The sequence below is a fragment of the Phoca vitulina genome, unplaced genomic scaffold (assembly GCF_004348235.1).
Source record: "Phoca vitulina isolate PV1807 unplaced genomic scaffold, GSC_HSeal_1.0 scaffold1, whole genome shotgun sequence".
In the NCBI taxonomy this organism is placed as follows: domain Eukaryota; kingdom Metazoa; phylum Chordata; class Mammalia; order Carnivora; family Phocidae; genus Phoca; species Phoca vitulina.
The window spans coordinates 62217750-62239154 of record NW_022589704.1 but is presented as its reverse complement, the minus strand read 5'-3'; the positions used below and the strand labels follow the sequence as shown (position 1 = coordinate 62239154).

Sequence of the window (21405 nt, the reverse complement as noted above, 5' to 3'; positions counted from 1 at the left end):
AACTAGCTTTTCCATCATACAGAAGAAGGCAGAGACTTAGACAAAATGCCAAGATGGAGAAATTTATCCCAAATGAAAACAAGATAAGGTCACAGCCAGAGATCTAAGCAAAACAGGCATAAGTAACATGCCTGATCAAGAATTTAAAGCAATAATCATAAGGATACTCACTGGGCTTGAGAAAAGAAGAGAAGACATCAGGAGACCTTACCACAGAGATAAAAGACTTCAAAAAAAGAATTAATCAGAGATGAAGAATGCAATAAATGAGATTAGAAACAGGCCTGATGCAATGAAGAGCAGGCTGGAAGAAGCAGAGGAATGAATTAGTGGCCTAGGAGACAAAATAATGGAAAATAATGAAGCTGAACAAAAGAGAGAAAGAAGAATTATGCAACACAAGAATAAATTTAGGAAACCCAGTGACTCCATCAAATGTAATAACATTCATATTATAGGAATCCCAGAAGAAGAAGAGAGGGAAAAGGAGGCAGAAAATTTATTTCAAGAAATAATAGCAGAAAACTTTCCTAATGTGGGGAAGGAAACAGACATCCGTATCCAGGAGGCACAGAGAATGCCCTTCAAAATCACAAAAGCAAGCCAACACCTAGACATAATCTAATTAAATTTTCAAAATATAATGATAAAGAAAAAAATCTTAAAAGCAGAAAGACAAAAGAAGTCCTTAACTTACAAGGGAAAACCCATGAGGCTAGCTGGAGATTTCTCAGCAGAAACTTGGCAAGCCGGAAGAGAATGGCATGATATATTCAAAGTGCTGAATGGGAAAATCTGCAGCCAAGAATACTTTACCCAGCAAGGCTATCATTCAGAATGGAAGCAGAAATAGAGCTTCCCAGGCAAACAAAAACTAAAGGAGTTCATGACCACTAAACCAGCCCTGCAAGAAATATTAAAGGGGGGAGGGGTCACCTGGGTAGCTCCGTCGGTTAAGCGTCTGCCTTCGGCTCAGGTCATGGTTCCAGGGTCCTGGGATCGAGCCCCATATCAGGCTCCCTGCTCAGCAGGGAGCCTGCTTCTCCTCTCCTGCTCCCCCTGCTTGTGCTCTCTCTCTCTCGCTCTCTCTGTCAAATAAATACACCAAATCTTAAAAAAAAAGAAAGAGAGAAAGAAATATTAAAGGGAACTCTGAGTACAGAGGAGAGACCAAAAGTGATGAAGACAAGAAAGAATCAGAGAAAATATCCAGAAACAACAACAAAACAAGTAATAAAATTGCAATAAATACATATGTATCAATAATTAATTTGTAAATGGACTAAATGCCCCAATCAAAAAACATAGGGTGTCAGAATGGATTAAAAAAAAAAAAGCCATCTATATGCTGCCTACAAGAGACTTATTTTAGACATAAAGACACCTGCAGACTGAAAGTGAGGGGGTGGAGAAACATTTATCAGGCAAATGGATGTCAAGAGGAAGACGGAGCCTAAATACTTATATGGGACAAACTAGACTTTTTTGTTCTTGTATTGTTTTTATCCTGCTTTGGTATTAGGGTAATACTGGCTTCATAGAATGACTTTAAATGTCTGCCCTCCATTCCATTATTTTTAAGATTTTAATAAAGATTGTCATTTTTTTGTTTTTGTTTTTTTTTAAATGGTAGAATTCACCAATGAAACTGTGTAGTCTTGGGCTTTCTTGTGCTGGGAGATTTTTGCTTCCTATTTCAACTTTCATTCTTGTTATTGGTCTAAGATTTCCTATTTTTTGGATTCAAGATTCATGATTCAATCTTGGTAATTTGTGCATTTTTAAGAATTATCTGCTTTCTCCCAGATTATCTCCTGAGTTATCTGGTTTGTTAGTGTATAACTGCTTATAGTAATCTGTTATCACACTATGTATTTCTGTGGTATCTGCTGCATTGTTTTCTCTTCTAGTTCTCATTTTGATTTTTGAGTCTTTTTTTTCTTAGTGTAAAGCATGCCAATTTTATTTATTTTTTTGAAAAACTGGTCATTACTTCCAATGTTATGTTATTGCTTATTCTGGTCTCTATTTTATTTATTTCTGATTTTTATTATTTGCTTTCTCTACTAAATTTGTTAAGTTTCTTCTTTTTCTAGTTCCTTGGGGTTTAATGTTATTTCAACTTTTTTTCTTAATATAAGCATTTATAGCATAAATTTCACTCTACCATCTGCTTTTGCTGCACCCCATAGGTTTTCAAATATTGTGTTTTCTTTCTTGTTTGTTTTGACATATATGGATTTGCTGTTTGATTTCTTATTTGGGCCATTGCTTGTGCATTAGTGTGTTGTTTAATATTTACTTTTAATATTAAAAATATAAAATAAAATGTTGGTAGCACACACTCCAATCTCTAGGGCAGTTTATTAACCTTTTATCTCTACAGAGATAATATCAATCAACGGTTCCTAAAAGCTGGTCTGCACAACGGGGTTGGTCAGTGACAACATTCCCACCAACCCATAGCATTCTTTTCCGATAAATTCTACTGCTATATGATGGTGAGCAGAGCTCTGAGCCAAGTCCTAGGCATGAGAGGCAACTGAGGGGAAGTGCTCTGAAACTCTCTTCCTACTCTAACTAGATAACTGGCTGGAAAATTCCACCTAGACTTCAGGGAGTAGCAGAAGGAACTGGAGGCATGGAGGCCATTGTTTTGTGGCTTTTAGTTGTGCCCAAGATATCCTGAACCAGTATTATGTGGCTTCCGTTATAGACAGCATACTTAATACAACCGAATTCACAAGGAAAGGATAGTGACAAAAAACAGAATCTTAGAACAAGTTGACATTTTAACTCTACTCTGTGTTGAAGAAGATTCCAAGATGGCAAACTTATATCCAGATGACAATTAAACAGTATAGATGTTATAAAATGGAAATGGATTGTAAATTTTCCACTTTTGGATTTTCAAAAATGTATCTATCCTTTTTTGAGTATCTTAGTAGAATCCTGCTAACCTTCTGATGTGAAGGTTTGCCCTTTATTTTAACTATAGATTCCTTTTGGTGTGAGAGAAAAATTTTCTTTATGATATTAGAATGATAGTATAGTAGTATTTATTTTTGCCAAGTACATTTCAAAATTTGCTAACCTTAGGTTGGGCCCACATTCCTAATTTTTTATTACTAGTCCATGACCTTAAAAAGCTTGGAGGGGCACCTGGGTGGCTCAGTCAGTTAAGCGTCTGCCTTCAGCTTGGGTCACGATCCCAGGGTCCTGGGATCGAGCCCTGCATTGGGCTCCCTGTGGCTCCCCCTGCTTGTACTCTCTTGCTCTCTCTGGCAAATAAATAAATAAAATCTTAAAAAAAGATAAAAAAATAAAAAGCTTGGAAACCAATGAATTCCCATTTCCAGGCTAGCCTTAAACTGCCTATGCCTGCCATTAAAAAATATGTATACACACACACAAACACATATATATATATACATAGTACACTAACTTTCATTTTAGAAAGGACACATTTGACTTTATAAATTTTATTAAGATTTTAATTAAAATAATTTAAAGAAATACACCACACAGAAACGTTACAGAAATACAAAAAAACTATAGGCAAACAATGGATAATAAGAATTCTTTTTAAAAGAGATACACAATGATAAAAAAAGAGAGAGAGAGAGATACACAATAGGGAAGAAAAATGAACAATTTTTATATACTATTCATACATTAATTATAAACCATAGCAGTAAAAGCTTTCCGAACATTGGCAAGAAAAGCCGAGAAATTGTTGGTCTTCCTTACATTCTCTTGAAATTCTGCCAGGCACTCAAGATGAGGAGCACTATCTGACACTAGAAGAAAAAAAAAAAAAAAGAAGATAATTTGAATGAGATTTTTTTATGGAAGAGAAGTGTTTCTAATTTAGATGCTTTCATCTAATTCAAATCATTTCAAGTCCATTTTACTGAAATGCTTTGAGCACAGAACAATAGATACAATTGATTTTCATATCCTAACTATCTTTTGGACCTATTCTTTGTTTAATCTCTAAATACTAAAATCTTAAGTACTACGATCTTGCTTTAAAGGTAAACAGGTGGTAGTCAAGGGATTGAAGGGCTTAGTGATAAAGAACAGAATGCCATTTCCCATCATCTTTCTATACATTTTGTTTTAAATAAACTGTTTTAACAGGTGTGTGTGTTGTTTTTTTAAACGGTTAAGTCAGTTTTCTCTGTAAACCTTTGGCTTGACTTCTAGTTTCTGGTCACTAGATCAAAAGAGAACAACTTTCAAAGCCAACTTTTAATAATTTATAATTATGGGGAAAAATCTAAACTTTTATAAGTTTTCATTAGAAAATGTGACTGCTATTCTAAAAGTGTATTCTAATTATAGGGCTTCCTAATCAAATGAGACACAAAGTCACAAGTAAACAGTACAGCTCTCACATGTAGTTGTACAAAATGGTACATCTTGGGACCAAGTCTCCAGTGAGGGTGGTCAAAGGAAAGGAATGATCCAGGTTTCTCCCCCAACAATTTAGTCCTTTGTCCAAGGAGAAGAAATTCGACCATGTCAGATTTCCAGCTCTTTGGTTGAGATCGCTTAGGAAACAAGGACCATGACCACAAGAGAAAGAATAGCAAAGAGCACTTGGTTCAAAATCACACTGTAGATTCTATTTTAATACACTATCAAATACTGTGATACTATGTAGCAAGAGAGAATATACAATTTGGAGAACACTAAAAACCTAGGTATGTGGGTTTTTTGGGTTTGCTTTTTAAAATTTAGCACTCATTAAAAAATATTTACTGAGAGAATATATAAATACAATATACAATATGAATTCCATGAGAATGAGGACCGAGTCACCAGGGTACATTAGGGAGCCAACTCGGCAGCCCTCCTGAGTGTGTATCTGCTATAAATGCTTTAAGATGAGAACACAGGTCTAATGAGCTGAGAAACATTTTCCTGAATTCCAATAAATGAAAAATTACCTTAAAAGGGGCATTAGAAGAATTAAAAAGAAATAAATATATTTCCATTCTCTTCTTGTTCCCCCTATTATCAATCATATATATTCCCCATAAATTGATGACCTTCTGGCCTGCTGGAGAATCAGTAAGTGAGCTAAATTATCAATGTGTGGGATTTTTCAGGAGACAGTAATATTTCTTAAATTGATTTTTGGGAAGATAAATGATCACATTCTGATGACTTAGCATTTGCTTTTAAAATCAACTACTTTCATAAATTATAATATTCATATTTACATAGTTATATCCTTTATAACTTTAGCTTTAAGTTCTCTGAAAGGATAATTCAAACTTGTATATGAAATGCACTGATCTGTGGCCTTTAACACTTTTCTGCCACTGTGGCACCGTGCCGTTCTGAAGAAAAGGGACATATTTAGGATCCTACATAATAACTACAAATCACAACTATACTCAGAGGCTTTAGAAGACACTATCCCATGAAGCAAGACTGGCAAAGAAAGCACTACCTTATGGGAATTACTTTCCTTCCTATTACTTTCTATGTGGAGTCAGATAACATTTGGGGATGCCAATCTTAAATACTAGTTAAGAGATAGGAATACATACCTTCATATTCCTTGGCTTCATTTAGGTGGAGGGAAAACATAAATGGGTTCTCAGGATGCTTAGGGTCAATATTAGTGAATATAAATTGTAATTTATCACCTGAAAAGAGAGATTAGATTATTTGGTATGAGAATATTTTATCGTGCCAAGGGTTTCAATGGAGATGAGCTTTCTCACCTGTCCTTAATATCTATATGCTAAATACATACATACATACATACATATATATATTTAACCAAACCTCCAAATGTACAAGTTACAAATTAGTTTTAAATGAACTGTAGTATAAATATGATTTTAAAAAGCACAACAAAAGAAAATAATTGATACACTGGACTTCATCAAAAAATAAAAACTTTTGTCCTTCAAAGGATATTATCAAGAGAGTGAAAAGATAACCCACAGAATGGGAGAAAATATTTGTAAATCATATCTCTGACATGGATTTAATATATAGGATATATTTTAAAAAACTACAACTGAACAACTAAAAGAAAAGCAACCCAATTCGAAAATGGACAAAAAGGACTTGAACAGATACTTCTCCAAAGAACAGACACAAATGGTCAATAAGCACATGGAAAGATGCTCAACAGCGCTAATCACTGGGGAAATGCAAACCAAACTACAATGAGATATCATTTCACACCTACCAGGACAGCTATAGCAAAACAAAACAAAAAAAGAAAAGTGTGGATGAAGACAAATGCAAGATGGTGCTGAAGCTGTGGAAAAGTCTGGCAGTGCCTCAAAAAGTTTAAGTCAAGAATTACAATAGACCCAGTGACTCTATTCCGAGGTACATACTCAAAAGAACTGAAAATAGGGACTCCTATAACTTTGCCAACGTTTATAGCAGCATTACTCACAGCAGCCAAAAGGTGATAATAACCGTGTGTTCACTGATAGATGATCAGATAAACGAAATATGGTATATACACACAATGGAATATTATTTGGTCATAAAAAGGAAGGAACTTCTGATACATGCTACAACATGAATGAACCTTGAAAACATGCTAAGTAAAATAATCCAGATGCAAAAGAACAAATACTATAGGATTGCACCTATATGAAATACTTAGAATAGGTAATTATAGAGACAGGAAGTAGATTAGAGGTTATCAGGGGCTGGGGGGGAGGAATAAGAAGTTATTGCTTAATGAGTACATAATTTCTGTTTGCAGTGATGAAAAATTCTGGAAATGTGGTGATGATTGCACTGCATTGTCAATGTAATTAATGTCACTGAATTGTACGATAAAAATAGTTAAAATGGCAAATTCTAGGTCATAGTTTTACCACAATAAAAAAATGTACTACTAAACAGATTTAATTTGAACTTTTATACACAGTAATCCAGACTTAATGCCTATTTTCCAAAAGACCTCCAAATGCTCCCAAAGGAGTAAATGCCCATTAGAAATTAAAAATGGCAGCCACAAAGTAGAAACTCACATACATTTTAATTTTGCTCTACAGCATAAAAAATTAGGAAATCTCATTTTAAAAATAGTTTTAATTAGGTCGCGGCTTGCGTGGAGTCAGCTCACGGGTCTGGGAGACCTGAAAATTGAGAGCTTCTTCGCACCCCAGCAGCTGCACCCGACAGCTCTGCGGCCGTCACCACGCCACAAAATGAATACACTGAGTTACACCGGAAGCGATATGGTTATTGTTTGGATTACCATGAAAAAAAAAAGAAAGAAGGTCGAGAGGCTCATGAACGATCAAAGAAGGCAAAAAAGATGATTGGTCTGAAAGCTAACCTCTACCATAAACAGTGCCATGCTGAGACAATACAAATGAAAATCGACTATCAAGATGCATGAAAAGAGAAACACCAAAAAAAAGAATGATGAAAAGACTCCACAAGGAGCAGTACCTGTATATCTACTGGACAGAGAGGGACAGTCCTGAGCTAAAGTACTTTCCAATATGATTAAACAAAAACGAAAAGAGAAAGTGGGAAAATGGGAAGTTCCTTTACCCAAAGTTCATGCCCAGGGAGAAACAGAAGTATTAAAAGTTATTCGAACACAAAAGAGAAAGAAGCAAGCATGGAAGAGGATGGTCACTAAAGTCTTTGTTGGAGACAGCTTTACTCGAAAACCACCTAAATATGAAAGATTCATTAGACCAATGGGCTTACGTTTCAAAAAGGCCCATGTAACTCACCCTGAATTGAAAGCCACCTTTTGCCTGCCAATACTTGTTGTAAAAAAGAATCCTTCATCCCCACTATATACAACTTTGGGTGTTCTTACCAAAGGTACTGTAATTGAGGTGAACCTGAGTGAGTTGGGCCTTGTGACACAAGAAGGCAAAGTTATTTGGGGAAAATATGCCCAGGTTACCAACAATCCTGAAAATGATGGATGCATAAATGCAGTCCTGCTGGTTTGACAGCAGTTTCAGCCAAGAAAATCCTTATAATTACTGAAGACTACACACCGATCAGGAAGACCACCATTACTGTGGTGGTTCTGAATACCACCAAACAGCCTTACGTATCTGCAGTCATCAAGAGAAGTATTTATTCTATTGTGAAAAACATTAAAATAGACATTTATTAAAATAAAAAAAAGTTTTAATTACAAAAAGTAATATTGAAAAACATTTGTCTTACATTTTTAATCAAAATGAAATAATTACATTAGTACACCAGATTTTAAAAACAAGATTGATTGATTGATTGATTGACTGATTTATGAGAGGGGTGGGGAAGGACAGAGGGACAGAGAATCTTGAGCAGATGCCACGCTGAGCAGGGAGCCTGACACCCGTCGCAGGTCGCTGGGTTTGATCTCACAACCCTGAGATCATGACCTGAGCTGAAACCAAGAGTCTGTCACTTAGCTGACTATGCCACCCAGGCGCCCCCAGTACACCAGATTTTTAAAAGTGTTAATAGTAATGGGAGGGAAACATGCCAAGGAAAAAAGACTTCCTAAGATAATGAAGGGTTTAATTTGGGTTGTCTTCTTTAAAAAACATTTCCTGACTTTGAGGGCTATGAGAAAGCTTTATTTTTAAATCTAAAATAATTCTAAAGCTTTCTGGTTCAAAAGCACCTCAGGATGACAGTAAGTCCAATGGATCAAAAATTCAGATCTGGACCCTGTATCTCCCTCTAATCAAAAGGTTATTATTTTTTATTAAAAGCTTATTCCAACAGATGGAGGGGTGGGGCAGAAACAAGACTCACAGATATATGAATCACAGAGCCCAGACAATCAAAGAAATATAATTAAATATACAGAAAAAAGGTTTACCTTTTCATTAATAATCAAAGAAATGCACTTAAAAATAAATGCTCCAATTATATCAAGTCAACTACCAAAAAAAACCAAACACAAACAAACTTAAAAAACTACAATTCTTGCAAGAAGACAATGAAATGGGTACTCTTTACATTGTAGAGAGGTGTGCACAAAAGAATTAATATGGCAGGCCTGACGCTGCTATCATTAAGAATTTTAGAAAGGCCTGCTTGCAAGTTGGTCATTGGCTGGCGTTGGGGCCCCCCAAACCACCCCAGATTTGAAGAGTCACAAGGAGGAATCATAGGACTCCCCACAGGGTCATACTCACGGCTATGATTTATTAGAGAGAAAGGCTACGGCAAAATCAGCAAAGAGAAAAACACATGGGGTGAAGTCTAGAGAAAACCAGCACAAGCTGCAAGAGTCTCTGATGAGCTTCCCCGGTAGACAACACTTTACACGTATTGTCACATTCAGTGCTAAGGGAATTAAGCACATCCTGTGTGACTCTGCTGGATTAAGACTCTTAAAAAATTATGTCTGAAAAAGTGTTTCTTTTAGACTTTGCCCCAGTGCCTTTTTTGGGCTGATTTTGTTTTGTATCCTCTCTGCAATAAATCTGAGCCATGAATATCACTATATGCAGAGTCCTGTAAGTCTTTCTAGGGAATCACCAAACCTGACGGTGATCTTGGGGACTGCTAACACAACAAATATTGATATAAATTGGCACATATACTACACATAACGCCATTAAAATATTTACATGCTTTAACCCAGTAATGCCTCTCTGGGAATTCCATGGAAATTATACAAAAGAAATGGAGAAGTCTATATTCACTGTAGTACTTCTAAAACCGAACCACAGGCAGAATCCAAAGGTTAAGTTAGAAACAAACCTGTATTAAATGATAGATAAAAGATTGGATAAATTAAGATACATTAACGGAATGAATTATTACACTACCATTTTAAAACTACCATAGGAAGGCGATAGCAACTGGAAAAATGCTAATCATACAATACCAGTAAGAACAAGGAACAAAAATTATTTTTGTGGTGGCAATCATGCCAAAAATACATTTATTAAAATACTGGATGATAAATAACCAAGGCAGCAGTAATTATGTTAGGATGATAAAAATGTTTAAATTCTTTCCTATTTTCTAAAAAGTTAATAATGTTGTCATTATTTTCTTTGAAAACATTTTTTAAATTCGCTACTTATCCTTTCTAATCTTGTGTTTTACTTACATTAATATACATACCATAAATTTTTCGAATTTCTAGTCCAAGTCGATCTTTATATAAGTCTGCTGATTTCTGTAGTCTTTTCAACCTCTCTTCATTAGCTTTGTTAGCAGCAGAAATAGCTATGATTTTTTTAAAAAATACACATATTTGAATATGAAATGTTTTTAGACAAAGAGACTTCACAGCATAAAAAATGTGCTTAATAGTTCCTGGCAGAGAATGTGTGATCAATAACTCTGTTGCATAAAATATACTATGGTTTCTCCAGACAAATCTTATTTAGTGAAACTGTCTCCCACTCTGCTTAATTAAGCTGCCATATCAATTGCATTATCACTCTGGTTATATTAGAAATCAAAAGGACCTTTAAGTAAAACAAGAGAAAATACAGCCCACTTAGCTAACTTCACACAGCTTCCTTGCAGAACTGAGTGGCTGGCTATGCCCCTGAGGCATGTCATCCATTTTTAGTAATGAACTGGAGAGAAGGCAAGAGATACAGATTTGTGAACCATCACCACTTTGAAATTTAGGTTAATGTTTTAAATATGTGTATAACTAGAAACTTACTTTCCTTCTTCTTAGCATATTCTTCCTTAAGATCCTGAATATTTGCAGTCAGTACTTCCAGTTCCTGCTTTTTGTCTTTTATTTCAGCAATCAACCTTAACAAGTTATCTTTTTTTTCTTGAATGAGGTTATTCTGCCTACAGATCTCTGTAAGAAACACAAAGTGTTAGCTAGAATATATATACTTTGCTCTCCAACATCTATAACAGATAAGAAATATTGACTTTCATAAGATCAATAATGTTTTAGTTGGTAAGTGCTTCCTAATGGTTCAAAAATTATAAAGAACAAAAAGAAAAAAAATCCTATTCTTTTCTATTTGCATTTGAAAATAAAAGACCCTGCAGCTCTACTCTTCAAATAAGTACATAAATAAAGCTCACCATCAAAGACAACCAAAATCTGGACAATGTTTTTACACAGTGCTTTAAAGAAACAGTTCATTCTAATGCTGTATTAATGATTCTGGAAGACACTAAAAAAAAAAAAAACAGAAAGAAGTGAAGGAAGAGAGGAAGGGAGACAGAGAGGAAGGAAGGATGAAACCTCATTTATATTTGTAATAAACAAAATATCTAGGAATAATCTAGATCAAGAAATATGTAGGCCCTATATGAAAAAAAGGGCAAAACCTGTCTGAGACATGTATTTGATTTGACCTGGATGTATGGAAAGACATTTTATGCTTCTAAATATTATAAAGATGTCACTATTTCCCAAATTCATTTCTGTATTAATGCAGTCCCAATGGAATTTGAGGGAAGGGAAAGGGAAGACCTAAAAAAGTAACTATAAAATTTATCTGACGATACACAGGTGAGAAGAGTTAAGGAAATACAGTAAGAAAAATAATGAGGAAAGGGACTTGTCCTATTAAATTTAACATCTGTGATTGTGACACTTTTAATACAATAGTGGGGTACCAGCTGAAGAAATGACATACAGTTTAGTTAAAACAAAAACTGCTTTTCCAAACAAACATTGGTATATTTAGGAAATTAATATGAGAAATGAAATATAAAAACAAGTGGTAGATGGTTCCCCAAACCGTGCTGAAATCCAAAATAAATTCCATATTTATTAAATATTTAAATATAAAATGAAATCTTACAAAAAACTAAAAGGCAGTATCTGAATATAAAATTACTTCTATGGGGAAAGATCTTTTTACTCAAAGGCAAAAAGAAATCAAAGAGAAAAATATATACCAGCTACATAAAAGTTAATAAGTAGGCGAAAAACCTCCTATTTGATTCAAATAAGCATAAAACTCTACTATATGCTAGGAACTTTGTTCAACACCTTATATTTCTGTAAATTTACTTAAATTTCACTATAATACATTTTGTAGATCTAATTTAAAAGAGGAAAAAGGCTCAGCAGATGACTAACGTGCCCAAAGCTTTATTTGCTAGGATGCAATAAATAGAAGACCTGGATTCAAACTCAGGATTTGACTTCAAAGACCATGCTTTTGAGCATTAAATATTCTCCCCCAACTGTTTTTTTTTTTTTTTTGAGATTTATTTATTTATTTATTTGACAGAGAGAGAGAGAGCACAAGCAGGGGGAGCAGCAGACAGAGGGAGAGGGAGAAGCAGGCTCCTTGCTGAGCAGGGAGCCCAACTCAGGGCTCAATCCCAGGACGCCAGGATCATGACCCAAGCCAAAGGCAGCCACTTAACTGAGCCACCCAGGTGCCCCTCCCCTGACTGTTCTTAATCTAAAGAAGACACAAATATAAATTCCTAAGACAAAAACAGACAAAAGAATAAACAGAGGAAATATAGACTGCAGATGGTTAATAAATATGAAAGACAATTTAACCCAAGTAGTAATCACAGAAATGCAAATAAAGCAGTAACATACCAATTTTAATTTAGTACAACAATGTTTACAAAAATAATAGCTAGCAGTTGAGAAGAATGCAAAATACTAGAGTTCTTGTAGCGTATCTTTGACATTGCAAAACAAGTCTTAAGGATATTCATGTCCTTTGATTAGTTATTTCATTTCTACAAGTTACTTTAAGAAAACAAGATGTGTGCAAGTACTTATATACAAAAGATTATTTTCAGTATTATTTACAATGCTGAAAAACTGAAAACATCCTAAATGGCTCATGGGTAAATTATTAAATACAGTAGATCAATAAGGTAGAATATTTTTTCAAAGAATTTAGCAATATGGAAAAATACTCTAAAAAAAGTTATATAGATACCATGAACAAAATTATGTCAAAAATACTACATAGGACATGAAAAAGAAAAAAGAAAAAAAGTACGTCACTTTGTTAAATATGATTCTCAACGTTTCAGATAATTTGTTTACTTTTCTGTATTTTCCAAGAATTTGGACATGATCATATATTATGTCAAGTATAATTTAAAAATAGACATTTTATCAGAATTAACAGAAAGAAAACTGCTTTAAAAAAAAAAATTCAATTTAAACCAAAACTAAAGCCAAAAACAGTTCAGCCATTTCTTCTCCCAAACCCTGCCTCTGGCAACCACCAATCTGTTATCTATGAGTTTGCTTGTTTTAAAAAAAATTTTTTTTTAGATTCCACACATATCATATAGTATTTGTCTCTCTGCCTTATTTCACTTAGCATAATGCCCTCGAGGCCCATCTATGTCACAAATGTCAACATTTCATTACTTTCATGGCTTTATTCTATCGTGTATATATATATATACACATACCACAATCACTTTATCCACTCATCCATCTATGAACACACAGGTTGTTTCCTTAACTTGGCTATTGTAAATAATAAACACGGGGGTGCAGATATCTTTTTGAGTTAGTTTTCATTTTCCTCTAATAAACACCCATAGTGGGGATCATATGGTAGTTCTAGTTTTAATTTTCTGAGGAACCTCCATACTATTTTCCAGAGTGGCTGCTATAGAAAAATGCTACTTTAAAAAAGGGTAAGTATGTTGTATGACAAAAGAGATGCATATTTAAAGTCCAAAGGTCTCGGTTCCATTCTGGTTTCTCAGTTGTCACCCGAGGACCTTGGTCAAATTACGACTTTGGCGACGCTTATGAAACAAGAATAATAATGGCGGCTCCCTGTATTTACTTCACAGGGCTAGAGTCTCCAATAATAATAATATGGAAACTTCTAAACTATTAATGATACATAAATACCATATATGTCATGTTTTTATTACAACATTTAAAGAACTGTATGGGGGCACCTGGGTGGCACAGGCAGTGGGTGTCTAACTCTTGATTTTGGCTTGAGTCGTGATCCCAGGGCTGTGGGATCAGCACATCGGCCCTGTGCTCAGCGCAGAGTCGGCCTGTGATTCTTTCCCTCTGCCCATCCCCCCCCCCCCCCCCCCCCCCCCAGCTCTCTCAAATAAATAAATAAATAAATCTAAAAAAAAGGTTCTGGAACCTTTCAGAAAGAAAAGAAAAGAGAAGAAAGAATGAACTGTATGGATTTGTGCCAATACAAATGTAAGGGCCCTTGATGTTGCATAACTATTATTTTATGTGTACATAGTCAGCTGTCTCTTTTATTCTCTAGGGCAGGTATTTCAAACTTTCACTACTACTCACCACACAAACCCTCCCTCGAATTTTCCTTCCATGTGGAAAGGTTGTTTTATGCTAACACTGGAAAGAGCAGACATTTTAGCTGCACTCTTAAACCTTGTATCTATCAAATGTATGACCTTAGCTAAGTTTCTTAATCTCAGTGAGCTTCAAATTTCTGTCTTGTAAAGATTTCAGGATTTAAGAGCCTGGTCCATAGTAAATGCCGCTCACTTTGAACAGAGGATAAATAGAAGGAACAGATGCTCCAGGTGGGCCAGAATTTTTGGCTAATTTGTTCTCTGCAGTATCTTCCTAGAAGGGTACCTGGCACAGAGTAGCTACTCAACAAATATGTGGTAAGTGAATAAGTTCCCTCAAGCTTGCCGACTCCCCAAATGTATCTATATCAGTATCCTCTCCTGACAGAGTACCACTGGCTCCTTCTCCAATCTATGGTTAATCCAGATTCCCTCCCCTCTATTCTACTACTCATTGTCCCCTGACCCTTTTTTTCAACATCTGTTTCTCCACTGACTTCTTTCCTGCAGCAAATAAACATGCTCATTTTAGGGTAGACACCTTAAAAATGAAAAAAATTCTGTGCTCACTCAGCCCATTCCATTATTACAGCAATTATTACCATGTATTTTAATTGTGGATTCCCTGTCTGTATATTCCACTAAATTGTAACCAGTATGTAGACATTATACTTTGTGCACTGTTGTCTCCACGCTAGACAACTATCAGTCAAATATTCACTGAATTAATTAAACTTAGGTAAATTATATTTCTGTTCAAGCATAAACTGATTTTTTAAAGAAAAACAATTGATAATGCTTTTAGATTTTAGACTATTTAGAGCATATTTTCACTACAGGTCATCTTTAAGAGCACACTGAGACTCATAGTAGCAAAAATTGATAGTTTCAAACTTAGGTTTCTAATCCCCAGCAATTCTACAAACCAAGAATGTTTACACACACACACATACACACAAGTGGTTTTCCTTTCTGCTTGTGGTTACAGAAGAAATGAAAACAATAAAAGGGCAAGGAAGCTTCAGGGCAGCTCAGAAAGTAAATACGGGTAAAAGGCTAGCATTATAGCCTACCAGGGTTCCAAAATCAAACGCCTTCAGGGGCCAGATAATAAGTGGGCAAAACAAAGCCAAAGAAATTATTGGGGATTGTAGCAAATTAAAGGACACATGTTCCATCTAAAGACATTCCATTAATACTGTTTAAAACATGGTGCCGTGAAATTTAGCCTGTGGCCACAAGTCTGTGATCTGTGTGATCTGTGTATAAGAATTCAATAAAACCTACACATACACCGTGGAAACTCCAGAGTGGTATAAACGAGAGGGCAAGAATAACAGGAAAAATATGGAGAAAACAGTCAAGAGTACTAACCCTACCCCCAAAGAACTGAGGAACTCCAGCTTTTCAACCCCCAGCCTATGACTTCCAATGAGAAACAAACTCATTTTTCAAATAACTGGCATTTACACATCAGCACAGATGAATCTCACAAGCATACTGATGAATAAAAAAAGGGACAGAATACACACAAAATGATGCCACTTATATAACATTCAAAAAACAATACTAAATACTAAGAGGTTAGTTCTGGAAGGTGGGAGAAAAGTATACATGGGATGGATGTTCTATTTCTTAAGCTGGGTTGTAGGTACACAAATGTTTATTAGTTTTATATGTATGTGTATATATACACACACACAATACATTGTTTTATTTGTATGAGGGATTGCCTAAAGATGTTCAATCTAAAAAAACTCTGTGATCTACAGTTTGTCACCTACGATTTTGATATTCCAGAAACATCTCAACCATTCGTTCTTCTTCCTTTAATTTCACAGACAGCTTTTCTGAAAGAGAAATTGGAATTGAAGTTTCAATTCAGCTGAAATAACATAAAAAGCAAGAACAATGAAACAGCATGTTACAAGTTAACTTCAGTTACCTCCACATGCTTTGATGGAGTCTTTGTAGGTATCTCTTAGTCCCACCATCCCACAGGAAGTGTCACTGACAGTGCTTTTGAATTTATTCCAAAATTCGTTTATGCTTTTATCAAATAGTGCAAGTTCGTCCTCTATCATTTTGGAAGAAAATGCTACAAAACAAATAGAACATTATATTTCTTATGAGTCATTGAAATCAAATCAGGCTCATATTCCAATCAAGCGTATTTTGGCAGTGTGACCTTTGCTAGAAAATAGTTAGCAGCTTACTTTTAACTCTAGATATTCCAGGGCAGATCAAGCCACCTGGACTTAACCACCGTTAAGATGCAAGATTCCAGGAAAGACATCTTTACCTCCTAGGGACTTGTCAGTAGTGTAACTGCACAAGACACTCACACAGCTCTATGACCTTGGGAAAATGATTCTGACTCCGTTTTCTCACAAGTAAAATTGGTAACTTATAAGGCGTTTCCAACTCTGACCATCTGAATTCTGGCCTGCATTGCCAGGTCCCAGATGGATGGCCCCCTCTCATAGGATAAGACCCCACATCTAGCCTGTCTCTCCCTCCCACTAAGATCAGGAAAAGTAGCACTAAACAGGCGACTGGAGTGGGAATTTAGTGGGCTTAGTCCAGGAAAGGTACAAGTCATCTGCACTCTCTGGGTCTTGGTGTCCTCTTCTGTAAAACAATGTCCCGTAAGACTGCAGGCTCCACCAGTTTTCTGTACCGCTAAAACCATCCCCAAAACCTAAAACCTTCCCAGGAGGGCCACAGACCTCTCGTTCGCTGAAACCCGGAACCTTTCAGCCTCACCGCCGCCCACCCCGACGAGCAAACAACAAGCGGTGCATTTCAGACCTCGTTCTCGAAAATAAATCCCGCCCGGAAACCCACTTTCCCTTATCGCGACAGGCGGATCGGGGAGCCCTGGTGAGTTCCCACCTCCCTCACCTTCTCCAGGAGGCCTGAGCCCCGCCACCTACCCACAAAAGACCTGAACCAATTCGAGCCAAAACCGGGTCTCCAGAACCAGGTCCCGCAGCCGCGCCGACTTTCCTATTTCAAATCTTAGGGCGCCTTGCTCCTCCCGCCCTCGGGCGTCCATTCGCCTTCGGATTGGCTGATAGCTAGGCTCCTCATGACGGGATTGGTTGATCTAGCCCTCCGGGATTCTCGCGAAAAGATAGGGGAAGTGCATTCTGGGATTTGTAGTTTTTTCTGAGACAAGTCGGACTCTCAGCTCTGCTTCGTAAAATACTAATTAATAGCTCCAGAGGGACTCGCCCCAGCACAAGGCATTCATCAGTTTCAAATAAAGGCTTCTGTAACAAATATAAATATTGAACTTTAATCGCATTCTGTTGCCAAGTATATTCCCTCTTCTTTAATATTCCCTGTAGCTTAAAGTTAATTTAAAAAAAAATAAAGCTAATAAAAATACCATTGCTTAATCTGTCTCATCATTTAATAACTTTTCATTGGGAAGTGGTTGGAACATTACTGTCTACTGGCTTCTAATATGAACGTTTCCAAAATTTCTTAAGTCTCTGTTTTTGACCATGTGAAACAGAAACAAAGAGCAGTACCTAGTACTGGTATTCTTTGCCCCAGTAGAAACTCAAAGACACAAAACTTTTCATGGACAAGTTTCTCGGTACCTACCCTCTCTGATAGTCTGTGTTGCTGATAAAAGCGAAAAGAAGCGGGGAAGCCAGAAGTAATTCAAGGTTTTCAACTCTGATATCTGTAAGAATGGTGATGCTGTTGGTGGGATGGAAATCATCTTCGTGGTTGTTTTGGTGTGCTGGGGGAAGGGTGATGCGGGGAGGTGAGGCAGGAGAGGATATTGTTGGGAGATCCAAGTGTTAATATCCCGTAGGCATGTTACTTCTTTAGTCAATTCAACAGTGGCTACCTGCTCCAACTCTGCAGTAATACTGCCTGAGTTTGAAATCCAGCCTCCATCATTTACTGAGTTTGATGTTGGGCAAGTTACTTGGCCTATTGGACCTCAGTTTCCTCATCTGTAAAGTGAGGGTAACAATAATAATACCTTCTTCCTTCATGTATCCAATGTGAAGACTAAAAGAGATAATAAATGTAAATGCCTTAGAAGAGGTCCCTATAATATAAGTACTCAAAATGGTTTCTTGTTTTCATGATTTTATACCCTACCTACTTCCTATGCAATAGACTGTCATATTAAAACACATATAAGTAAGACTTTAAATAGAACAAAATCTAAGTTGGCCAAGAAATAAGAGAAATTATTACAACTGAATACTCACTTTAGCCAAGGCAATGCATATTGCTCCCATTACAAGACAATCACACTACTTGTTGAATTTTGATCTTAAGGAAACATGCATTCTGCTATGTCTGGATAAGTATAGAATATATTCCTTCCACCCAATTCAAGTTGAATTAATTAGGTGTGGTTATTTAGCATTATCCATTTAATAATTTGCCAATATCTCACAAATATAACAATTTTAGTTTCAACATATGGATACTAAATTTCAAACAATAGTCTGAAAACAGCTTCAGTAACTTCTTTAGGCCATTACTAGTTCAAGATAATAAATTATTTCCCCAGCTTGAAATAATGCGTGGACCATCTATCTATGCGTTCCTGATAGAATCTGGCAAAGCATGACCGATCTATGAGCAAAATGGAAAAAAAAGAGTTTATTAGCAAGGCTTTGAGATATTCACCACTGACACAAGGCTACAACTATATCTCTTAGACTAAGGTGAACATCTTGCAGTTGACTCATTTTTCTGCCTTCTTTAGTGGATTACTCTTGCTAAGTTGACTCCAATTATTAGTGGGTGGAAACATCCAGATGGTCCTCAGAATCGATTCTTGTGGTTTACAGAAGATCTCTTCTTTTCTACTCTTCCAGCTTTTCTGACAATATTTTGGGGGGCCTATAGAACATTGTTATCTTGCAGAATTTCAAACTGGAAGGAACTAGAACTCTATTAAAATCATCTGAGGACCAGAAAGAGGCACTAGCTATTCAACTTGAATTTGCTAAAGGATGGGCAAGATGCAGGGATACTTGTCAGGAACTCCAAGTAAATGAAATTGATTCACTATTTGCATCCTTCTTGATAAAGCTGAGGAGGAAAGAAAAATAGGAAAAGAACACAGAGGATATGCACTTTAAAGAATGGAAAATATATATGGCTTGTACTATGGAGTTAAAATTATTATTTTCATCTCTGACCATGGCATGTTTGTGAATATAAAGCCCTTGATTATAGGCCAAAAGGTCTTTACTACTATTTTCTTTCATTATCGTTAAGGATTCAAACACCAACAATAAAACATATGTGTAAATAACATGCTCAGTGGTACCTGATATTGGGTACTCTATCCTAAGAGCTAATTCAGACCAACAAAATCAGGACAAATTATTACCAACATTTAACACATCACAACATGAGTCAGATTCCAGCCAAGGGACTGTTATTAATAAGCTTAGACATACAGTTTGCTGTAATATCTTCTTTCATTTCACAGATATTTATCCAAGGACTTCTGATTTCTGGTAATATTTATCTTAAAGCAAAATTGTATCTATTGGCATCTCAGAACTTGAGCTGAATGAATAATGATGCTTGTTTCTAAGGTTTTCACTGGTCCAGGTTAGTGAATACAGTACTTAACAAGATTCATGGAGGGGTGCTGAGTGGACCACCAGCTTGATGAATTACTTACCGGACCTTGGACTGGGGCAAGTGGTTGTCCCACTGATGTGCAGATTTTAGGGCAGGCCCTGGGTGTCCACTCTCTTCTGTTCTTTCTCAGGGCTCATCCTCAACCAAGGAGTGAGGGAGAAACTTCTGTGTCATTTGTCAAAATATTCCTCTCTAGAAGAAAAGGTGAATGGTTTCTCTCTATTCCACCAAACGTAGCTAGAAACAACCAGCTTTTCTTTCTGTTCAGCACAGCTTTCTTGGCTTTAAAAAGGAAAAAGCAGAAGCTCCCCCATCACAACTCCATAGAACACCACCATCATCACTATCATCATACATACCTGCCTTTCATTTCAACCCAACCAGGAGTTTTGGGATATCTATTATGTGCCATGTGCTGAGAGGGGCACTGTATTCTCTGGGATATATATGGTCTGTAACCCAGGGTAGGGGAGGGGGTAGTAGGAAGTAGGTACGTATTTCCAGTCTGGGGGCTTCTGGGCCATGGTTACAGGAGCCTTGGTCAGACTGACTGAAACTCCATTGCTCCTTCTCTGGAAACTTGATTCTTTCTCCAATGGGTGAAGGATCATGGGGTACAAGAAGAAAGGTCATTGTCCTCTATGGCACATGCCCTTGCTGAGTAGATACCTTCCATCTTGGGGGCAGAACTCAGGATTAAAATGATAAAAGCAATGCCATGGTTAAGATTAAAAGTTTTCCACTTTTCTGGATATAAGGATCCCTTTATGACATATACATTTATAGTGAACTCCCCAAATGCTAGCTAGTACTTGTACTTTCAATATCTGTTCACTGAGAAAATTAAAAATGATAAAGAGTTACTACGAATTCAGAAGAGAGGAAAGCTCTTTGGGCAGATTCCAGGTTAAGAACAAGTAATAGAAAATGCCTGTATTCGAAAGACTCTTGAACAAAAACTTTAAATTCTCTAAATCTCTGCATGGCCTATGTCAGGAGTCATTGGAAAAGATGATTCAAGAAAATGTCTCTTATGATAATTGCTATGATCAAAGCACAGTATATCCAAAGTGAAGTCAACCTTTAGTGCCAGATTTTACCTGGAGCCTTTCATTTCCTCCCTAAAATTTAAAAAAGGGCTAGGACCTCCAGCATGGTGGAATGAAGAAGTCGCCAAATCCTGTCCCCAAAAAAGCAACTATAAAACTGAACAAAATCATAAAAAACAACCATTTCAGTGCCCTGGAAATAACCCAAAAGCTTACAGCAAACTAAGACGCATTTATCCCTAAAAAAAATACTAAAAAACATAATTATTTTGAGTATTAAAAATACTCAAAAACATTATTAAGTCAGAGACAAAAGGCTACATATTATATAACTCCCATTGCATAAAATGTCCTTTGCGTAAAATACCTTTTGCATAAGATATCCAGATAAGGCAAATCCACAGAGACAGTTCAGTCTTTGCTTAGAGCTGGGAGTGGAAGCAAACATTAACTGCATGAGGACACA

At 36.3% G+C, this 21405-nt stretch overlaps 1 protein-coding gene and 1 pseudogene across 4 annotated transcripts; one reads left to right on the top strand and one right to left on the bottom strand.

Moving 5' to 3' along the window:
* Positions 1-3449: 3449 nt before the first annotated feature.
* Positions 3450-17270, bottom strand: SPC25 (SPC25 component of NDC80 kinetochore complex). Of its 4 annotated transcripts, none has more exons than XM_032422498.1 (7): positions 17155-17212; positions 16196-16348; positions 16035-16100; positions 10655-10801; positions 10099-10203; positions 5565-5663; positions 3450-3800 (listed from the first exon to the last, which is right to left on the bottom strand). In XM_032422498.1, the coding sequence occupies exons 2-7, from the start codon at positions 16332-16334 to the stop codon at positions 3676-3678; spliced, it is 681 nt and encodes a 226-aa protein (XP_032278389.1). In that variant the 5' UTR covers positions 16335-16348; positions 17155-17212; the 3' UTR covers positions 3450-3675. The 4 variants fall into 4 exon arrangements, with proteins under 4 accessions (XP_032278389.1, XP_032278513.1, XP_032278310.1 ...); XM_032422419.1 differs by having other exon boundaries at positions 3641-3800; positions 17187-17270; XM_032422558.1 differs by having other exon boundaries at positions 3676-3800; positions 17198-17246.
* On the top strand, positions 6754-7970 carry LOC116637537 (annotated as a pseudogene).
* Positions 17271-21405: the final 4135 nt, after the last annotated feature.